Genomic DNA, 18,936 nt, shown 5'->3' on the forward strand with positions numbered 1-18,936 from the left:
GACAAATAATGAAAAAACTGCCTTCCTATTTTTCAGGATTATTGAGAACTGTACTAAAATACATTTTTAATAGTGAAAATGTTTCCCAATGCAGCTAGGAACTGAATTATTTAAAATAAATAAAATTGAGAAAGTATACGCACAAGAGAGAAATTGGCTGCAGTATTCCTTAATTTTATACTTAAGGGCCTCTGGCATAGGAGCAAATGTCTTTAGATGATTTTAAAGTTCGAACTGTAAGATTTTGTTTCATGCAGTTAGGAGAGCATTTAATTCATAAACACTGCAATCCCTATTGGAATAGATACATCTTTTCCTCCTCTAAGTACTTATATAAAATGTAGGGCAAGTACTACCCAATTGAATACATTTTAGTTAGATTTCTAAATCAGATTTGCTACCTGGGGCAGGAATAGCTGACAACAGACATCTAAATGCATCAATTACAGTGTCTACAAGAACACAAGTAGGCAGTACATATTTCCTTTCAAGGTACAAAATGTAAGAATCTGATAAGAAAACCATCCTAACCCCTTGCTGCACCACAGAGTGGGAAGTGATAAAAACCATCTGGCTCATTCTTTCTGCCTTCAAAACATTGCTGGACATATATTTATATGATATAGCCCCTCAAATTGTTCTGGTTTGCTGCTGACAAATAATTTAGATTTTAGTTGAATGTTTAAAAGGAATATTAGACCAAACACTGAACACTAAGCAAGCAGAAAGAGAAAATGAAAAAAAAAAATAAATAAAAACAACTCAAAATACAGATCAACCAAATCATCTAATCTAATCCATCTAATCTAATCTCATCTAATCCAGATCATCTAATCTAATTCCAATAAATAAATCTTTTTTTCATAGCTTTTTTACCTGATATTTTCCTGTCTTACTCAGTATATTGATCAAAATGTACGTCAATTATCCAATAATCCTTTTTTTTTCCTAAATAGCTTAATAACTCCTTGTCTTTATTTAATCTGATATCATTAATTTACTTCTATTTACACACCATTTTAACAGTCCAAAAATTTTGTGTAAGATGTAAAACTGACTCTAAGAAAATCAGTAGGATATTTGTCATTGATTTACACACAGGCAGATTTTTTAAACCTCTGTTTTTATTTACACGATAAAATGTTTATAAATGTTTTACTTTCCTCGTTAATCTTTAGTTCTCTTCTAGCTTTATGATGCCACATCAAAACCCATCTTTTTTCTTTTTTTCTTTTCAGCTTTGACTTCAAATGTTAGGATGTAGAGGGAAATGAGGTGGTAACCATTTTGAGTTTGGTGATAGAAATGCTTATGCATTATATACCAAGTTTTGCTCACGTGCATAATATCATGAAGCAAGTGCGAAGACAAATGCAGCTAGTGTCATGTAAATATTTTCTATGGTGAATACTGTTTGTGTCAGATTCTGATATGGGCTTGGTTTGTATACAGATACTTTGGGTATATAACTAATTGTTTTTATTTTAGTAGCATATGCTGACAGATCTTATTTTCCAGAACAATTGTGTCGTAACAGTACTTGTGGTGGCCATGAAACCTGATTCCAGTAGCAACTGGGATTGCTCATTACAGTATAGAAGGTAATAAGCATCATCTGTCACAGGTCCACAGCCTTCCTGTGCTTTGGTCTTCTCAAGTGTTGCATGTAAATAATGTCCTAGAATTTTAGTTGAAGTTACTTGTACCCTTAAAAGTAGAAAGGAAGAACTAAGGGCTGCACACATTCCAGGGTGTTGTGACAGTAGTATCTTCTGAAGAGAATTTATTGGTCATAGCTAAAATGTAAAATGTCATGGCATAAAGTTAGCAGACTAAACAGTTAACAGAGCATAGGTTTAGCCAAATTATATGAAAAAAAATCTTTAAAGCACAACACATTTTTATTATGCATTATTTGTTAATGTATATATATATATACACATATAAACAGTTTCCCTTGCTTTTGTTCTAATTGTTATATGCCAAGTGCAGTTACCTTTATTTCAATTACATTATGATTGTTTAGATCAGTTAAGGATATATTAAATGGAAACCATGAAGCTAGAAAGCTGCCTTGTGTCGTTATCAACTGTCCTTTGCATTACCTCAGATAGCCCCACCTACAGGCTTGTTTAAAAGGAGGATTTTCATGAATGTACTACTGCCAAACTCCACCTTTGTTACTGAAACATCCTTAAAAACCTAGCTCTTAGTGATCAAGTCCCTTAAAAAAATTCTTTAATCACTTTGACAGAAATTAAACTAAAACTTCAATTTTAAAACATTAGTAAAATTGTTATGCCATAACAGTGGTCTCTCAATAAACTACTTAAAACTATTTAAAATGGGATAGAAACTACTTCAATTTCTTTACCAACTAAGGAATACGTTCTGTGGCCCTGAACTGCAGAAGGAAAAATGTGAGTTTTTCTTTGCCTGCAGTAGTTTTCTTGGCTCTCAGCACACGGATACTATATCACTATTTTGTGACTGCTGATAATAAAGTTGTCTATGACCAGTCTGTTAAAATATTTAATATCTTAAATTCAGATTCATGCTGGCAGCCATATTATTATATTGGTAGAATTCCAAATTTCCATCTGTGACAATATCAAACAGCCAATTTGATAAACTACAGTGCAGTCACTGGCATAAGCATTAAGACATACTTTTCTCTTGATCTTAAGACAAATGGAAGATTTCATGCCAATCAAGCATTTGATAACAGCTTTAGACAACAGCCTTTGGGAATGCCTCACTTTTTAATTTCTTTGTGACGATTTACATAATTCTTATTTTGCTTTTATATGTATCAATGTCTTGAAGTTTAGTGAACTCCACAGAAGTAATACATAAGCAATCTGTACCAGAATATATGGTTTACAGGTCTCTTTTTTTTTGTTTCTGCATTGTATTTATGATTATTTCTTCTCCTTATGAAGTAAGGAGAAGATTATTTCTTCTCTTACTAGTGATTGTAACTTTTTATGATTATTTATGATTATTTCTTCTCCTTATGAAGTAAGGAGAAGATTATTTCTTCTCTTACTAGTGATTGTAACGTAAAAGAAAAAGTTACTGTGTAATATTAAACTCTACAGGAAATTTTAGAACGGAGTTGAAGACCATGAAATTATGCCAGCACAGAGCTTGGCTGTAACCATACTAATACTTTCTAAAATTATATATAAATTCTTGTTCTTGGTAAAGAATTTGTTATGCTATTTGCTGTGACTGAAACAATTACGTCTATTCCAAGCACTTAATGTAATGAATAAACCTTTTCTTTTTAAAAATATTTGTGACTTCAGCTGTATTGCAACAAGAAGCAGGAGAAATAGTACCAAAATTGACCAAGAAGGTCTGTTTTTACCATACAGAATGAAACAAAGTACTACTGCTGTTCTTAACTTGCTCCTTTTGTGCCACCTGCGTGACTATAAGTGTATACATGACTCATATCTGAATGCAAATGTTACACTGTAAAAGATGTGTACAAAAATAGATTATATTATTTCTACTATTAAATTTATTCAGTGTAAATAATCCAATCAGTTTCTACTTGGTATAGATATGTGGACCTGTGGTTTTAATATAGGTCCAAAAACTTAGTATAAACTTCCATTTATATCTTCTATGCAGAAATATACTTTTCAACATATATTTGAGGAGTTATAGCCAGATATTTTTCAAATTGAATATCATCAATTGGGTGTATTATGATGTATTGTGCCCTTAAGCCTGTACCTTCAGTAGAATAATAGAGATAGCTGTTGGTAAGCTAGATAAGCAATTCTGACTTGAAAGTCGAGAAGAGATTAACGGTGGAAGAAGAATTTCATTTTTCTTTATGCCTAGTCTGTATTGCCAATTTTATGAAACTCCATTTTAAAGTAAAAGCACGTGGATTTGCAAAAGCAATAGTTATTATTTGGCATCCTTCAGATTGACTCCTCAGTCCATTAGAAGGCATCAGTATCAAAACTCTTGCTGATTTCAATAGAGCCAGGCTTTTACAAACTGACTGTATTTTTCTCTTTCCTAATATGGGTCTTTCAACTCCTGAGCAAACTTTTCCTGATGAATCACAGGGATAGATAACTTTTCCACTAGTGAGTAACTTAACTCCTCCACAGCTGTGCAATTTTTTTTCCTACTTTCAAAAGCAACTATTTAGACTGTTATTGATAGTTCTTTATAGTTGATCATTATGTCTGCAAGAGTAGAACAACCATATCTTGACTATATGTTGAAAAGAGAGTTAATGCTGTACTTCTCTACAATTACTTTCTCATGTTGATTACATCTCTGCATTGTTGAGAATGTTTCAATCAAATATCATAAACACTAAGAAAGGAATATTTTTTTTAGGCAGAAACCTATGTTAATGAAATAAACATGGCACAGCTCAACAGAAACTAAATCAGTATTTTTTATTTACTTTATTTTATTTGTACAATACCACCTATGAGATAAATTGCAGCACACCATAGACGACATATACATAATTTGCCAGGGGTACCTAACAGAGACTAAGAGGAGAACAAAAAAAGAAGCATCCCCCTCTGATGGGTCTAGAGCTGGAATAAAGTAAATTTTTTCCAGGAGCTGTAACTAACTCCTAGGAACAGGAGCTTTAACTAGTAATTACACTTAAGTTGAAGTCATCTGAAAGTATCCATACCTGCACTGTTGAAGTGTGAATAAGACAGTATACTAAGTTGTGAACAAAGGTCATCAGTATTTACAGTGCTATATACAGGCAGAAATACTGTGCATTTTCCTGCCTCGCCTACAGTCGGATGAGAACACACTCTAGTTTTGGAATTCACATAATTTTCTTTGAGGAAACAAACATAATTACCTTCTTGTGTACCTTGTACAAAACTGAAGTTTGTTATATTTTCTCATATACCACAAACAAAAAGGCATCACAGATAGAAACAAATAGTGAACAGCTAATGTGAAGAGGTGGAAAGGGAAGGAAAGAGGTTTGTTTGTTTTAATGATAGTCATGCATTTTAATTTAGCCCCAGCAGGTTAAAAAAAATAATAATAATAAGTATATCTTATGGATACAAGATGGTCACTTGCAAGTGATTAGGAGGCCAGGAAATGCAGGTTTTATTACTTATTTTGTCTCAGTGGATAACAATGTCTACTTTCACTCTTTTGAAAATATCACCTGAAGTAATTTAGAAATGTAAGTACCATATATATATGTGAGGTTTAGGCTTAAGTATTCCTTTTGGAAATGTAACTTGAAATATCACTCAAGTGCTTGTCATCACTTTTAGAAAATTGTCTTTGAGATGTTTACAGATCTTGTCTGAAAAGGAGAAAGTATGTATATAATACCTGCTCATATTTATAAAATATTTTGCTATATAAGAAGAAAAAATGGCATTAATTTTCACTTTGCTCTTGCCCAAGATAGGTATGTATAACATTCCAAATGTTAAAACAATTTTGAATAATTTCTCCACAATAATTGTCGTAAATACATCATTACCACTAGATCAATTTGTGCTTAAATGATATAGGCACTGGAACTCATCACATCCTCTTAAATAGTCTGGTTGGATCAGAGCTAGGCTATTCACCACCTTACTAAATTAGGATTTTTATGCCTGCTGTTTTATGAGTCATATGAAAAATCACATGCGTTTTGTCTAAATGATGCTAGTTTTACCATCTTAGTATAGACTGGTTTTGCTTCCAGTGTCCCTTTTGGATGAAAGTGCCATTTTAGAAATCATAATTAAATCATTCAGAACATGCCCTAAAACAATATGATTAAAATAGATGTATTCAAATTCAAAACACTGGATTACTTAGTTAAGAAAATTAGCAGAGCATGATTTCCTTGAAAGATGTGGTAATAGTTTCCTAGAAAAATGTGGCAATCTTTTTTTTTTTCTTTAATTTTTTTGCATGACAGTTATTTGCAGTATTATAGACTGAATTTCTCAAGCCACACAGAGAAGCAGACAGAATAGAAGGCACACTAAGTAATTTTAATTTGATGTTTGCATTCAAGTAGCCTGAGCACCATTTTGCTCATTTGAACATTCTGACTGAAATGGGTGTACAATAATTTAGAAGAATAGTTTTACTAACGGTGTATTGTTTTTGCTGCTAAAGATTAAATGCATTTAAAGGGACGTGTGAAAGCGGCCTGCAATTCTTGCCGTTTATAATTTATGTAGGCTCTCCTTAGCTTACACTCAAAATTCTTGTAACACTTGTTTTCCTTTGAGTTAATGAATATTAACTACAAACTCCAACACCAGTTCACCCGATGTATGGCTGTTACCTTGGCAGTAAGGTAGAGGAATATGCCAGACCACTTGTACTGTAGAACCTCAGTAAGAAAACTTGTCTCCTGACTGCTGAAACAGATGCTTAGACTGAATAGCAGCACTCTAAAACAGAGTACCACTACTGTAGGGGTGGCAGGATGTGAAAGAGAGCAAAATGCTCAAAACACCTGTGTAGTTGATTACATTAGTAAGTGGAAGGAAGGAGAGGCTAACAGTGAGCAAGGGGGGGTTGTTACAGGGAAAAGGCTCTCCCATTGGATCTCTTTATGGCTTTCTCTACATTTCTTATCTGATGAGGTAGGGGGTATTATTTGTTTCTTGAGTGGATGAATACTTTTTTTGGAATCATAATTATGATTTTTTTATTATTTTTTTATTTTTTCTGACTTGTACAGTATCTTAGAGTCTTCTAAAGAAATACTCACTTGCCCTGGGTCTCATGTACCTTCTCTTCAGTTTTGGTTATAAATCTGTGTTGGAAATATTGGCCAGGATCTCCATGCTTAGTTAAAGAAATAGAAGGTTCATTTAGAAGAATGGAGCTTGCTTGAAATGGGATAATCACTTTTGTCACCTGCTAATTTGCAAGTAGCCTCTTTTGCTGAATATCAATTCCCTGTCCCCAAATATTGTTTATTTGTCATGCTTGTAGCTCATATGTCAGGTGTTTATTATGTGGTAGAGATTTTCTTTTTGTACTTCTATGGAATTATATTGGTAAGTTGTGCTAAACTAATACAAGCAATAGTGCTGGATAGGGTACAGTGAATCTCACTGTGGACCAACGTCTTTGTCACTGTCCTTATGTGGGGTTGTGATATATATACTAAGTGATATGGTTGTGGTGAGTTGAAGGCTTCTCAGGTGCAGTTTCCCCCCGTGAGCAAACATGACGGACTGTTGATGGGGAAGATTTTGTACTTGCTTGTAAGGCAGCCCTAGCAAGCAAATCTCATTGTTTGAATCTCATTACTAGATTCACATAGCTGTTTCCTAAAATCCCTGTAAAATCTCACCAATGAGGACTCAGTTGCTTGGATTTCTGTTTCATCATGCAGCCCCTAAGCTGTTCCAATGGAAATAAATTAGCAGGGTGGAAGTGAAGTTGCTTTTGCTGGTGAAAGGTGTACTCTCCAATTGTATTAGTACTGTCTGCACTCCCTAGGATTCGGTTATCTTTACTGTTTTCCTTCTGAGTGTCTGTCAGGGAGTACAACTCTTGTTTTCACAAAGCCCTTGCTGCAGAAGCTACGGGGGAGTGAATGGAATCAGTTCATTCCCTGCTCTGTGCTGCCTTCTCTTGAGTTGGCGAACACCCCAATTTTCTACCAAATCCATTGGCTCAATGGCTAGCTAGAAAGCCTGACCATTGTCCCTCTCAGAGTTCATGTAGGCCACTCAAATTCAAACCTACCATTATCACACAACTGTGTGTACCTGTTATTCAAAAGGGCCAGAAAGCTCCTGTAGTGGGCACTTCCACACACGTGACAAGCATTTGATACTTGACATTTGTCACTGTATTGCTTACAGCTGTGCATGCAAACAGCCCATAGAACCTGAGCAGCTCTGGGACTTTGGCCCAGACCAGATCCATATCCGACCTTTTCAAGATCTGATGTTGACTGTGAGTTTTCTGACTAATATCTTCAGCTGTATGTTCATATAATAATTTATGTCTGTAAGAGTCAAAATTTCTCAATTTACATGTATTTACTGTAAACAGTCCCTTCTGATTGAAGTATTAAATCATACTTGACATTTAAAGGTCATAATAAAAGCTTATAAAATTAGCACACATGATCAATGAAAATATGACCTTATTAGCATGGGCTTTCTTTTATTTTGAAGATGTGGCTTTCTAGTTAGACAAATTCCTGATTGTCAAAATGACTAAGGACAAGTCTGATCATCATCCTTTTAGTCTATAGCACCTCCCAGTGTTTATTAATACATTTAAAAAAAAGCAAACCAACTTACCAAAAATAGAAGTTAGGCGTGGCATATGTGCTATTAAAGGTTGAAGAACTAATGCCACAAGACTCAGAAAAAAAACCTACAAGTAACAGAGGTCTTCACAAGATATTTTGGTTGAAGTGGTGGACTTGAGTGATATTTGTTGCTCCCCCTGTTTTAGAAGTTATTTTGGTGCTATGAAATGGACATGTTATCTGTATTTTCATTTATGGTTTTTCATTGATCTGTCAATGTTCTGACTGTGGTTAAATTTGAAAGATGATATCTTGTAGGAAGCTGTCAGTGTTTTTAATGGAATATCTGTATTCTTTTATCATTTCAGCCTGTTGTTTTTAGTTTGAATTGTCAGATTCCTGCTATAAGAGCAAGTATTCACTTGGAATTAATTGAAATAGTTCTTCTGATGCTAACCTGGATTTACTTGTCTCTGTCTGATTCAGCCTGTTTTAGAACATTTCAGTGATCTGTTGATAAAATGTTCAGGTCATAGACAGTGTGTGTATACTGTAAACAAATCCCACTATGATTTAATCCTCATCTTGTTGTTTGTTTCCAAAGCTAAATAACAGTCAAGAGAATGTATTGATTGCATTGGTATTTTTATTACTTTTTTTTGTGTGTTTTCATGAAGTTGTGGGCCACATCTGTGAATATCCATTTCCAACTTTTCAACACCAATTGTTACAAAGAATTTTTTCCATTTGTATAAATGATGTCATGTGTTATGAAAGTTTTAAAGTGTGACAATTCAGTGCTATGATCGTTAGCCTCTGTTATTGTCATAGGAATCTTCACTGTTAACTTTTCCTTAGTACTGTTTCTAAATTACATACACCAGGAGGCTAACTTGACCTTTCCATCAGCTCATATCCAGAAGTAAAAATAAAGTCAAAGGTCAAAAAAGACAATTGAAATACAGTTGCCAAATATAGTCATAGACAGCCAATTATGTAATGAAAGCAGTGTGCCACCCAAGGAGAGTAACAGCCTTCATTTGCCTAAACTTCTTCTGTTTTAATGAAGAAAACATTCCAAAATATACTGCTAGCTGGTATATCTTGCAGTGTGGAATGGTATAATTACATGATTTAGGATGTCTTGATCTTCCTGAGCTTTAAGAAAGATGTAGGGGGATAAATCAGCTTTGCATAGTACTCCAGAATCCTAGAAATGTAAAAAAAATAAAAATAAAAAATAAAAAAAAATTGCTTTCAGATACTCAAACAATACAGAAAGCTTGAAGCTGTGAAGGGATGTGTCTGGAGTTTGGTTTTGTGTTGTAAGAAAGGCTGTATAAGGAATTGTCTACCAAAATCTTTTTATCTACATGGAAAATTGCTTCATTAAGATTTGAGTTCTGTGTTTTTCTGTCTAGCTGTTGCCTTTGTTTATTTTAGTTAATTAATATTATATTAGTCAATATTCTATATTAAAAGTATTTAATGTCTAGAACATTAGCACACAATTCTTTTGTAGGCTTGGAATTTTTTCACTAATCATTTTTGAAGCTCTTAACATAGGGGTGTGTAATTTGTCTTTTGTAGAGACCCAGAGAGGTTGAAGAATTTTCCCAGAGTCTGTAAGCAAGTTGCTTAAAAACTTGGATTAGCCTCAAGTCTCTTGAGTCTCAGGTCAGGGCTACTTCAGCAAATTTTCTTCAGGATGGAGCAATAACATGCTTAGTGATACAATACTGTTTGTGTGTGTGTGTTTTGTTTTTGTTTTTGTTTTTTTTTTCATTGATAAATTTTAAATAGTGGAGGAAAATGTGGGTGAGAAAAACTACATTTTTATCTTTTTAAATATATTCATTACCACCTTATGCAGCCAGCTGCTAGACTTAATTGATGGTTCCATAAAAATGTAACATTTCTCACTTCTGATAAATCTCAATATTGAGAGATTCAGAAAAACTCAATACACGTCTGAATTATAAAGGTGTATCAAAGACACATGAATCATTTTAAGCACAATGTATGTAAACTCAACCTTTTTTTTTTTCTGCTAATCACATCTCTCAGCTCATCCTTTTGAAGCACAAACAGACGTGGCCCTGTCAGTATATTCTAGCTTCTGAAGCTGCTGACTGTGCCCGAGCCCAGAGGCTTGATTCTCCCCTCACAAAGCTTATGCGATCACCTCCTGTTCAGAGTGAGAAGAATGTTGAGTATGAACTGCTACTGTTCTGATTTCACATCTATTTTTCCTCTGGTAAATACCACACCAAAGACAAGGTGATGGAGATTCAGGAGGTAAATTCAGAAGTAATTAACACTTTTTAATGTGTTTCATGGCACAATGTCAGTTGAACTCTGGTCTGGGCATTGATAAGTGAGCTCTCAAGAATCTTGCTGCAGTAGTTCGACTTAATTCCCTCCTTTCTTCTCCTCACTTCCCCCAGAGGGTACTGTTATCAAACAAGTCAGTAAAAGCAGGAAGACAGCCATGCCCCAGCTGCCTCAGTAAACATCTTTGCTTAAACTTAACCATCTTCAGCAGCAATTGATAGTGAAAAGCTGGATTTTGTGGTAAGATATGGGCAAGGAATAGACAGTGTCTCTTCTGCAGGTTCAAACCTGAGGGGCTAGTAATTCCCACCAGTGCTAGACAAAGAGCTAGAGATAGGGAAAGAGTAGGGAAATCTGTTATATTTAGATCTAATTAATCCCCTGTACGAGAGAATGTCATCCTTGGCAATGTTGGCTGTTATTGGAAGGTATGTATATGTTGTCATTTGAACAAAATCTCTTTCTATTCTAATGATTGAAAAGATTAGCAGTGAAGCAAAAGCACTTTCACTTTAGTGTGGGTTTGTCTTCTACTTAGGCCATTTCATTGGCTGAACCAACAAACTCTTGAAAAATCAAGAATGCAGCTGCAAAGTCAGGCTTTACAGCTGGAGCATGCTAACCCTTAATTGAATCTAGTGCATCAATACCTGCCTTGAGTTACCTAATTTTCAAATATTTAATCTTCTTACTCCTTTATTTAATGTGTATATAAACAACAGAAATAAAATTTGGTGCATATAAACAACAGAAATAAAATTTGGTGCAACAGCATAGCACACATAGCCTGACATCTGTTTTTCCCTAAGAAGTATATATAAAATGCTATTGAAAGTACTTTTGATTTCTAAGAAGGTTTGAATATTTAACCACTAAGATGCATATAAACTGCATTTTGTTAGCAGTTTACGGTTTGTTTGAACAAAACTGAATTAGAGTTCATTTAATGATGCTGAACACTTATTTGTTGGATTTTGATCAAAAGAGAAGTAGTTTTCAAAAGAACTTTATTCCAAGATTTCAGCCATTTTGTGCCAAGATGTCACTAGGCTATCTTTTATTTTCTTATATTTTTGGTAGTCTGTCTCCACTGAGAAGAGGAAGAAATAGGCACTTTCTGGGTTTAGAGCACACATGGAATATGATAGGATCAGACATGTTAGGATTCAGGTTCCAGGAAGGCTTTTCTTGTAACTAAGAGGCCCTTTGAAGTCTTTAAAATGAGATTCCAAAGGCAACAGAGCATGGAAAGTCCTAAATGCATCATCCAGTTGTAGTTTTAAATCCTCTCAGATAGAAGCAAAATAAACTCTGATTTTTGCTTTCCTTTTTCCAGAACAAAACCAAATAATTCATGCGAAATTCAGTTCACACACAAAATGGAATTAAAAGCTAAGCAGCAATATGGAGAGATTTATTTTTTGTCAGAGACAGAGAATTAACAAAATGCCATAGTATCTTCATGATCTGCTCAGGCACTCTTCTTACGATCATGAATTTTGGAAGTCTATTTTGTGTGTTAACTTAGATTATGTTATGTGAACAAGATACAAAATTTACTTTTGAATAAAAAGCCAATAGTTTATGTGTGGACAAGGTATAAGAAGTGATTGTCAAAGAAAAAAAGCGTTATGAGTAATGTCAGATTTTTCTGGATGGCCTTGTATCTTGGCTGCTTCCTAATTCTTGTTTTAGTTTTTCAGTGTGTGGCAATTCTCACTCTGCATTTTAGTTTTCAGACTGAAAGCAGAGCTGTTTCTATCAGGTGCAAGGAGATTTCCTCTGCTTATTGGAAATTTGCTTTGTTTACTCTTGAGTTATTTGTTTATTTTACTATTGTATTATATCAGTTTTGTGTTCACCAGAAGGCTCTATTGCTTTTTGAAATGTGCACAGAATAATTTTCTTTGGGTAACTAATGAGGTCATCACTGTTGTAAACAGGACTCATCAATTTGCTTTTATTGACACAGTACACACTTTTTTTGGACAAAACAGTTAACTTCTAATGTATTTTTAAACAAGTGTATGATGAATACAGGTGAATTACAATCAGTAAAGATTTCTTCCAGTATTAAGTTTGAGAATTTCAGTCCATATACACTTAATACAGTGGCTCTTAAATTAGCATCTTGAGATTTTTTTCAGGTGTTACTTTTATAAGATATCTATAAAATATGTATACATATATATTTATTCCGTAACTTAATGGAGAAGTTTAAAACACAAAGACTTTAATTTCTCACTATCTTTGCATTCTTATATTCGTGGTTCTGACTGATGAGACAAGCTCTGCAAATTTTTGGCACTTGCCAAGGTTATGATGTAGAATGATGAATCTATCATTTTACAGACGTTTCTAATTGTGAAAATTGTTCTTGTTTCACAATTCATGGGCTGAAAACAAGTAATGTACTCTGTCTGCAAGACTGTCAGTGCAGCTTCTTTTATGAAGTCGTTATGGTTAAAAATGTAATTTTTTTCATGTTTTTATTTTAGTAACACATGTAAATGATACAAAATGGAACTTATTAGTGGAAAAGTAGGATAAAATATGAAGATACTCCTAATAAGAGCAGTGTTTTTCATACTGTGTTGATCAATTTGGCTGCAACTGTTCTGGGATTCAATCCTGTGAAACAGGTTTAATTTACATTTTACTAATGTAAAACTTCCAGAACTGAAGTTCACAGAACGAGAATGCTTGAACACACAAATTGATCCATCTTAGAAATGGATATAATTTTTAAATGTTGATTTTCAGAAGCCCTGGATAAAAATATCCAGTTTGGTCTTCTAATGTTTAAAAAAAAAAAAAAAAAATAGGGAAAGCAGGTTAGTGTCTTTTTTTCCCCCCTCATACCACTTTTGTTAAGTGTATTTTAGTATAGAACCATAAACACATCTTCAAAAAGGCCTTTTACATGTTTTGTTGATTAGAGGATATGACAAAAAATGTTGTGTTTTTTTTTTATGATAGTTTTGAGTTTCTCTGATTTGCTTATATTTCCCTATTCTGCTTATCCAACAGAAGCATTATTTCCTAATGTAGAATTGCTAAATTCAAGCAAGAGACCTAAATTTAAGATGGTGGGAGTTTTCCCATATACTTTAGTTAAATTTAATGGAGACATTTCATTCTAGTGTATCTCAGTTACCAGATAAACCCTTCAAGTATTGATTGTTATTTTTCTCCTGATTTGCTTTACATTTACCAGAAAGTGTTCAAAGTTTTTTTCTCTGCAATATATATGTAAGGGTTTAATGACTCAAGGTTGTGTTTCTATAATTCATGATGGGGGGGGGGGGGGGGGGGGGGAAGTAAATTTTAATAAAGTGCACAGAAAACTCTACAAGAAAATGGTTTGCCTTTAGTACAAGATGATCTGATATTCTGTAGTGGTTTTACTACAGAACATTTCAGGGTATCATTAGTGTGCTTCAGCAACATGGAATCCTGCAGAGAATTGAGAAACTTTACTTGAATTTGAAATAATGCTAAATTACTAACCAAGTTCTTAGTTTAGTAGCATGGAACCACAAAAGAGCAAATGTATGAAATTGTTCAGCTCTATATACTGCCACAATGTTTTCAAAGTATTTGTTTGTAAATAATAACAGGAAAAAAAATGGGTACAGGGGATATTCACTTATATGCGAAAACTCAGAATTTACTTCAATAGTTTTTTCCAGTTATTTTTGTGGGAGCAACATTCACTTCCAAACTACCCCTATGGATCTCTATTGTAACAATGTTTTCCTGAAACTCAATGGGAGTCTTCTTGAATATGGACCAAATAATTCATTTGGCTGCTCGCCATGTGTTGTCTTTCAGAGCAATAGGGTTTGCACTATGTAATAGAGTAGAAAGAAAGGAGACATATGGAAACAAATTTCAAAAGAAATGGTAACATTAATCAATGAAGTTTTAGCCACATAAGTTGTCAAATACTTAATGTAGTCATGAAGTAAAGAAATAAACTTTGAAGCTCACTATCTAGGTGCTTAACATGGAGGAGTGCTGTTTTTACAGAAAATATGCAGTCAACTTCAGCTGAAAGCTGAATCACACTAAGAACAGTTCTTGAAGTTTACTTTTTATTTATAGTTCTCTGCTCTTATTAAAAAATACAATGACATGCAACCTGTATTACAACTGTATTTAATAGCATCTTTGGAAAAGGTTTGATCTTTCAGATGGCTATAAACACTAGACCAAGCAAGTCTCTGGCACTTTTTCCTTCTAATTTTGTTTTGAAACATGCAATATAATCTTAAGTATTTTTGTTATATTTAAATATATATATATATAATAATGTCTTTTAAAGTTTATGTCATATTTCTCTAAATATGCAGTATATGTGTAATAACATGAAAGCCAAAGTGTCAGGAATAGTGATTGTAAAACTGATGCCTTCAAGTAGTTGTAAATTGAAGTTATATAGTGTATGTGTGAAAAACACAGATTAGTACAACAATTCTTTAGCCAGTTCAAAAGTTGTATTTGGTACAGCTTTGCAAAATATTATATGTCCATTCTCTGTAGATGAGTCATCTTTTTGGAAGAAAGAGGAGAGAATATTTTTTCATCATCATGATCATTGTAATAATGAACTGCAGAAACTATAATAGATTTTGTTCCTGGCTTGGCAAGCTATCTAAAAGATTTTGCAAGACAGTTTACATAATTCTTTCCATTGAACTTTCTAGTATTGCATATATTTTAATTGTGAACTCAAATATACAGAACTTTTAGGTAGTTTGTGGACTATATAAGCGTGGCTTAATGTTTCATAAGTATTTTATGAGCAGAGTTTGTGGTTATACATTTTAATTCTTACAACCTTAATTCACTTGTTAAAATAGGCTCTGTTTGCTAATAGTTACCAGCTGTAACTAATACATTAGCAGATCTACAATGTAGTGTTTAAAATGACGCATTTCAAAATCAATAACAAATGTCCTGCTGTAGGATTAATTGGAAAACTTGTCTTATACAATGGTCAGTACATTATACAAAATTCTTTTGAAATTACTGTAAATTAAGGAATGGGGAAACAATGGTGTATAAATGCCTAAAAACTTAGAAGTCAAATAGGAAAAGCAAAAATATTACTTACTGTAGTTGTTGTTTGCTTCTCTTGTCCCTTTTACTTTGCCTCGCTTATCAATCCTCATATACCACTGAGTTCGACAGAAAAGTCTTCTTACTCTTACATCCCCCCCTTCCATATAATCATAGCTTCTGGTATGTCGCTCAGGGCTGGAACAGTTCACATTTGTAGCCATTTGCTCTGGAGTCATGTCATTGCAAGCTAAAGATATAGTGCCCATTAGAAAGATAATGTAAAAGTATGATCTGTAGAGCAAAATTGGCAGGATCCATGTCAGTATCCATTTGTGCATTATAGTGCAGTGTTCTGGGTGTTCATGAACAACATAATGAAAATTAAATCTCAAGTAGACTGTTGCTCTTAGGTCACCGACCTGCCTTCTGTCTTTACGAGTTACAGATTCATTTAAACGAGATAGTTCCCTCTTCTAGTATCCTGATCGTTTATTCCTTAATAGTTAATGGCGAAATAGAAGAGCTTCTTAAAAATCTCTTCAGTCAGAATATCCTTTAAAGACACAAGTTATAAAAACCTTTGTTGTTGTGACCTTCTGTACTACTTGAATTTGCTGCTTGCACTGAAAGTAAAAGATCTGTGAGAAAAGGTTCAAGTGTAAGTCTTTATGATCAATTGTTACAAACGTGCAAGGACACATTATGCTACTGAAAAGTACTATACATAAATGTGTGACATGCTAAGCTGACTTTTACAAATATGCAAATATATATAGATATACAATAGATATCTTTCACATATCAATTTACATAAACAGACATTTAAACTGATTGTAAACATAGTTCTGTCTCACTCTTAAATCAGTCCAAAAATCCCATATTTATTCAGTTGAACGACTTTATCATGCATGGTAAAATTCTGCTTCATACATATATTTTCACTATTAGCACAATCTATCAGATAACTTTTCTCTAGTTCAAATTTCAAGACAGACTTCAGTCTTAGCCTGTATTTTTATTCCTACATTTTACAGTTTATTAAAAGAAATAGTTTTCTTAATGCTTTTTAGCATCTAGCATATACAAATGAAGATAAAGGTTATTAGCTGTTAGAAACTGTTGAATGTTCCTGAAAAGGACAGATAACTTACTTGTTCCTGTTGATAAGAGCTGGATACTCAAGTATTCCATTTCTGTTGTCTGCTTTTTGCAACATGAGATACTCTATTGTAGCTACAAACTTTCTCAGCTCAGAAAGACTCCACCAAAATTGTAATTGTTTCCATAAATCAACACGCTAGAGAGATGTGTGTGCTTATGCGTGCGCGTGCATGTGTGTGTTGAGTCTGTTGTTCAGTCCTTTTCGATAAATACCTTTGCTGACCTCACTTGGAAGCAATTAGAATTTAACCAGTCAGCTGTCAGTTGAATGCACGAACAAAAATAAAAGGAGACTTGCATTGTATCGTGTCCAATGGTCATCAGAGGGAGCTATGTACATAGTTTATACTTTAAATCTCCAAGAATCTACTTTCTAAAAGTACACATCCCATGGTGTGTGGATAGAATTGCTTTGCGTGCTACTTAATGTTTCTGTGCTTTGGTTTAGTTCGGTATTTTTCTGTCTTTAAAAAGATGTCTCCTCTCTTTCATACACACACATTTATCTCACTTTTCTTTGAAATCTTTTGTACAGCTTGGTGGATTCATAGTCTGCTTATTGCATTTCTGATGGGTATATGAAACATGTGGATCCATTATGTATTGTGGAGAGTGTGCTGTGACCATTATAGATTGTGCTGCATATTTTTATATCATGGACTTGAAAAGAGGAACAAATGCAAGGAAAATCACTGAGATTTTCACTTGATTAGCCACTAGGGGAAAATGAGAATGCATATTTGGATATTTGAAAGCCTGACGTTTAAGCACAACTTTTATTAACATGAAGGAAAAAGTGCTACTAGGAAATAGCCTTCCTTAACGTAGGTAGAATCATAGAATATCTGAGTTGGTGGGGACCCACAAGGATCATTGAGGTAGTTGTTAGTTTCTGAAACTCACAACATGAGAATGAAAAGGTGTAGTGATGGAAATAAAGCCTCATACTTCAACCAATGGATAACCAGGAGGCTTAAACTTCACAGAGTCAAAGACATGGATAGATGTGCCTGGCTTTCTGCTTCTCTGTGTTTATAACCTTCTTTGGCATCAGTCTGCTATCCAAAGCCTATGTTCTGTTTCACCCTTAAATTCTGTTGAGATTCTGATGAATGTATCTGTAAAATATACGGAAGCTCGGTTTTCAATAGCTCTTTATCTTGTCTAATTTCCATGCTTAATGTGAATACACTTCAGACCCTTCTGCAGGATACTAGTAAGAAGGAAAGTTTGGAATTAGTTCATGAATCAAGAATAGTTTACTTACCTTTAGTTGTCTGTACTTGATATAATAATGCTGTTTATCATTACCTGCTTTTCTTCTATTGCCACTCCTCCCACTCTGTAGAAATGGGTAACAGTTACTTCTTAGAATTTGAAGCAAACTGTAGAGGAAGATAAATAACAAACAGAGTACATACGTGCCACCTTGTGGTGAGGGGGACATAAGTGAAATGTTTTTTTTTCACTGGAATGGCCCAAAATAAGCATCAAATATGTACAAGACCAGGCAACCTTTTATTACTCAGGCTTTTCTGTACACAAACACAGAATGAGTCATTTCTTCCCTTCAAGTCCTCAGCTTCCTTCCTAGTGTTCAGCTGGGCTAATCCAATTTGTCACTTGCTTTAAATTATCATTTTAACCATTTTTACTCACAATCCAAAGCTGATCAACTTTTCATGTCTTTATCTCCATTTCAGCATATTGGACTGTTCCCTATATTCTGTGACTCAACATAAGTTTCCTAGTTTAGCAAGGGCTCAATATATGTTTTTTGTAATATGGAAGATATGATACCATGGCTTTCAAAGGCCTTATGCCTACAGTAGATATACAAAGAAGCAGCTTTTATTGAGCTTGCCCTGATAAACCATGATTACAGCTATATCGACCTTGACTTTGTGTTTTGTAAGCCCCTGACTACCATTCTAACAAGAAGTGGGACTGTAGTGTTTTATGCCAGTTACGTTTCTGCCAGTGCATTTGCTGGATTTATGTCAGTGCCTTCTCAGATCTATTCCACAGTCTGAATTCAGAATGACAGCAATGAAAAAAATTTGTGGCATTCAAAAGGCTTATCTGTTGTGTATTATAAAGAAAGCAATTGAGGATAAAAT

The 18,936-nt window shown here is 34.0% G+C and overlaps 1 protein-coding gene across 5 annotated transcripts in view; it reads right to left on the reverse strand.

The window, feature by feature from the left end:
* Positions 1–17,026, reverse strand: part of FGF7 (fibroblast growth factor 7) — a 29,220-nt gene extending 12,194 nt beyond the window's left edge. Inside the window, exons 1-2 of one of the 5 annotated variants that reach the window (XM_068696004.1) lie at positions 16,807–17,026; positions 15,708–15,946 (exon numbers count right to left, since the gene is read on the reverse strand). In XM_068696004.1, coding sequence (XP_068552105.1) covers positions 15,708–15,946; positions 16,807–16,871 — 304 coding nt within the window. In that variant the 5' untranslated portion in view covers positions 16,872–17,026. Of the gene's footprint in view, positions 1–15,707; positions 16,294–16,806 lie in introns of all 5 variants that reach the window. The other 4 variants (XM_068696009.1, XM_068696008.1, XM_068696006.1 and 1 more) reach the window with 4 other exon arrangements.
* Positions 17,027–18,936: the final 1,910 nt, after the last annotated feature.

This window comes from Anas acuta, chromosome 12, assembly GCF_963932015.1.
Source record: "Anas acuta chromosome 12, bAnaAcu1.1, whole genome shotgun sequence".
NCBI lineage: Eukaryota > Metazoa > Chordata > Aves > Anseriformes > Anatidae > Anas > Anas acuta.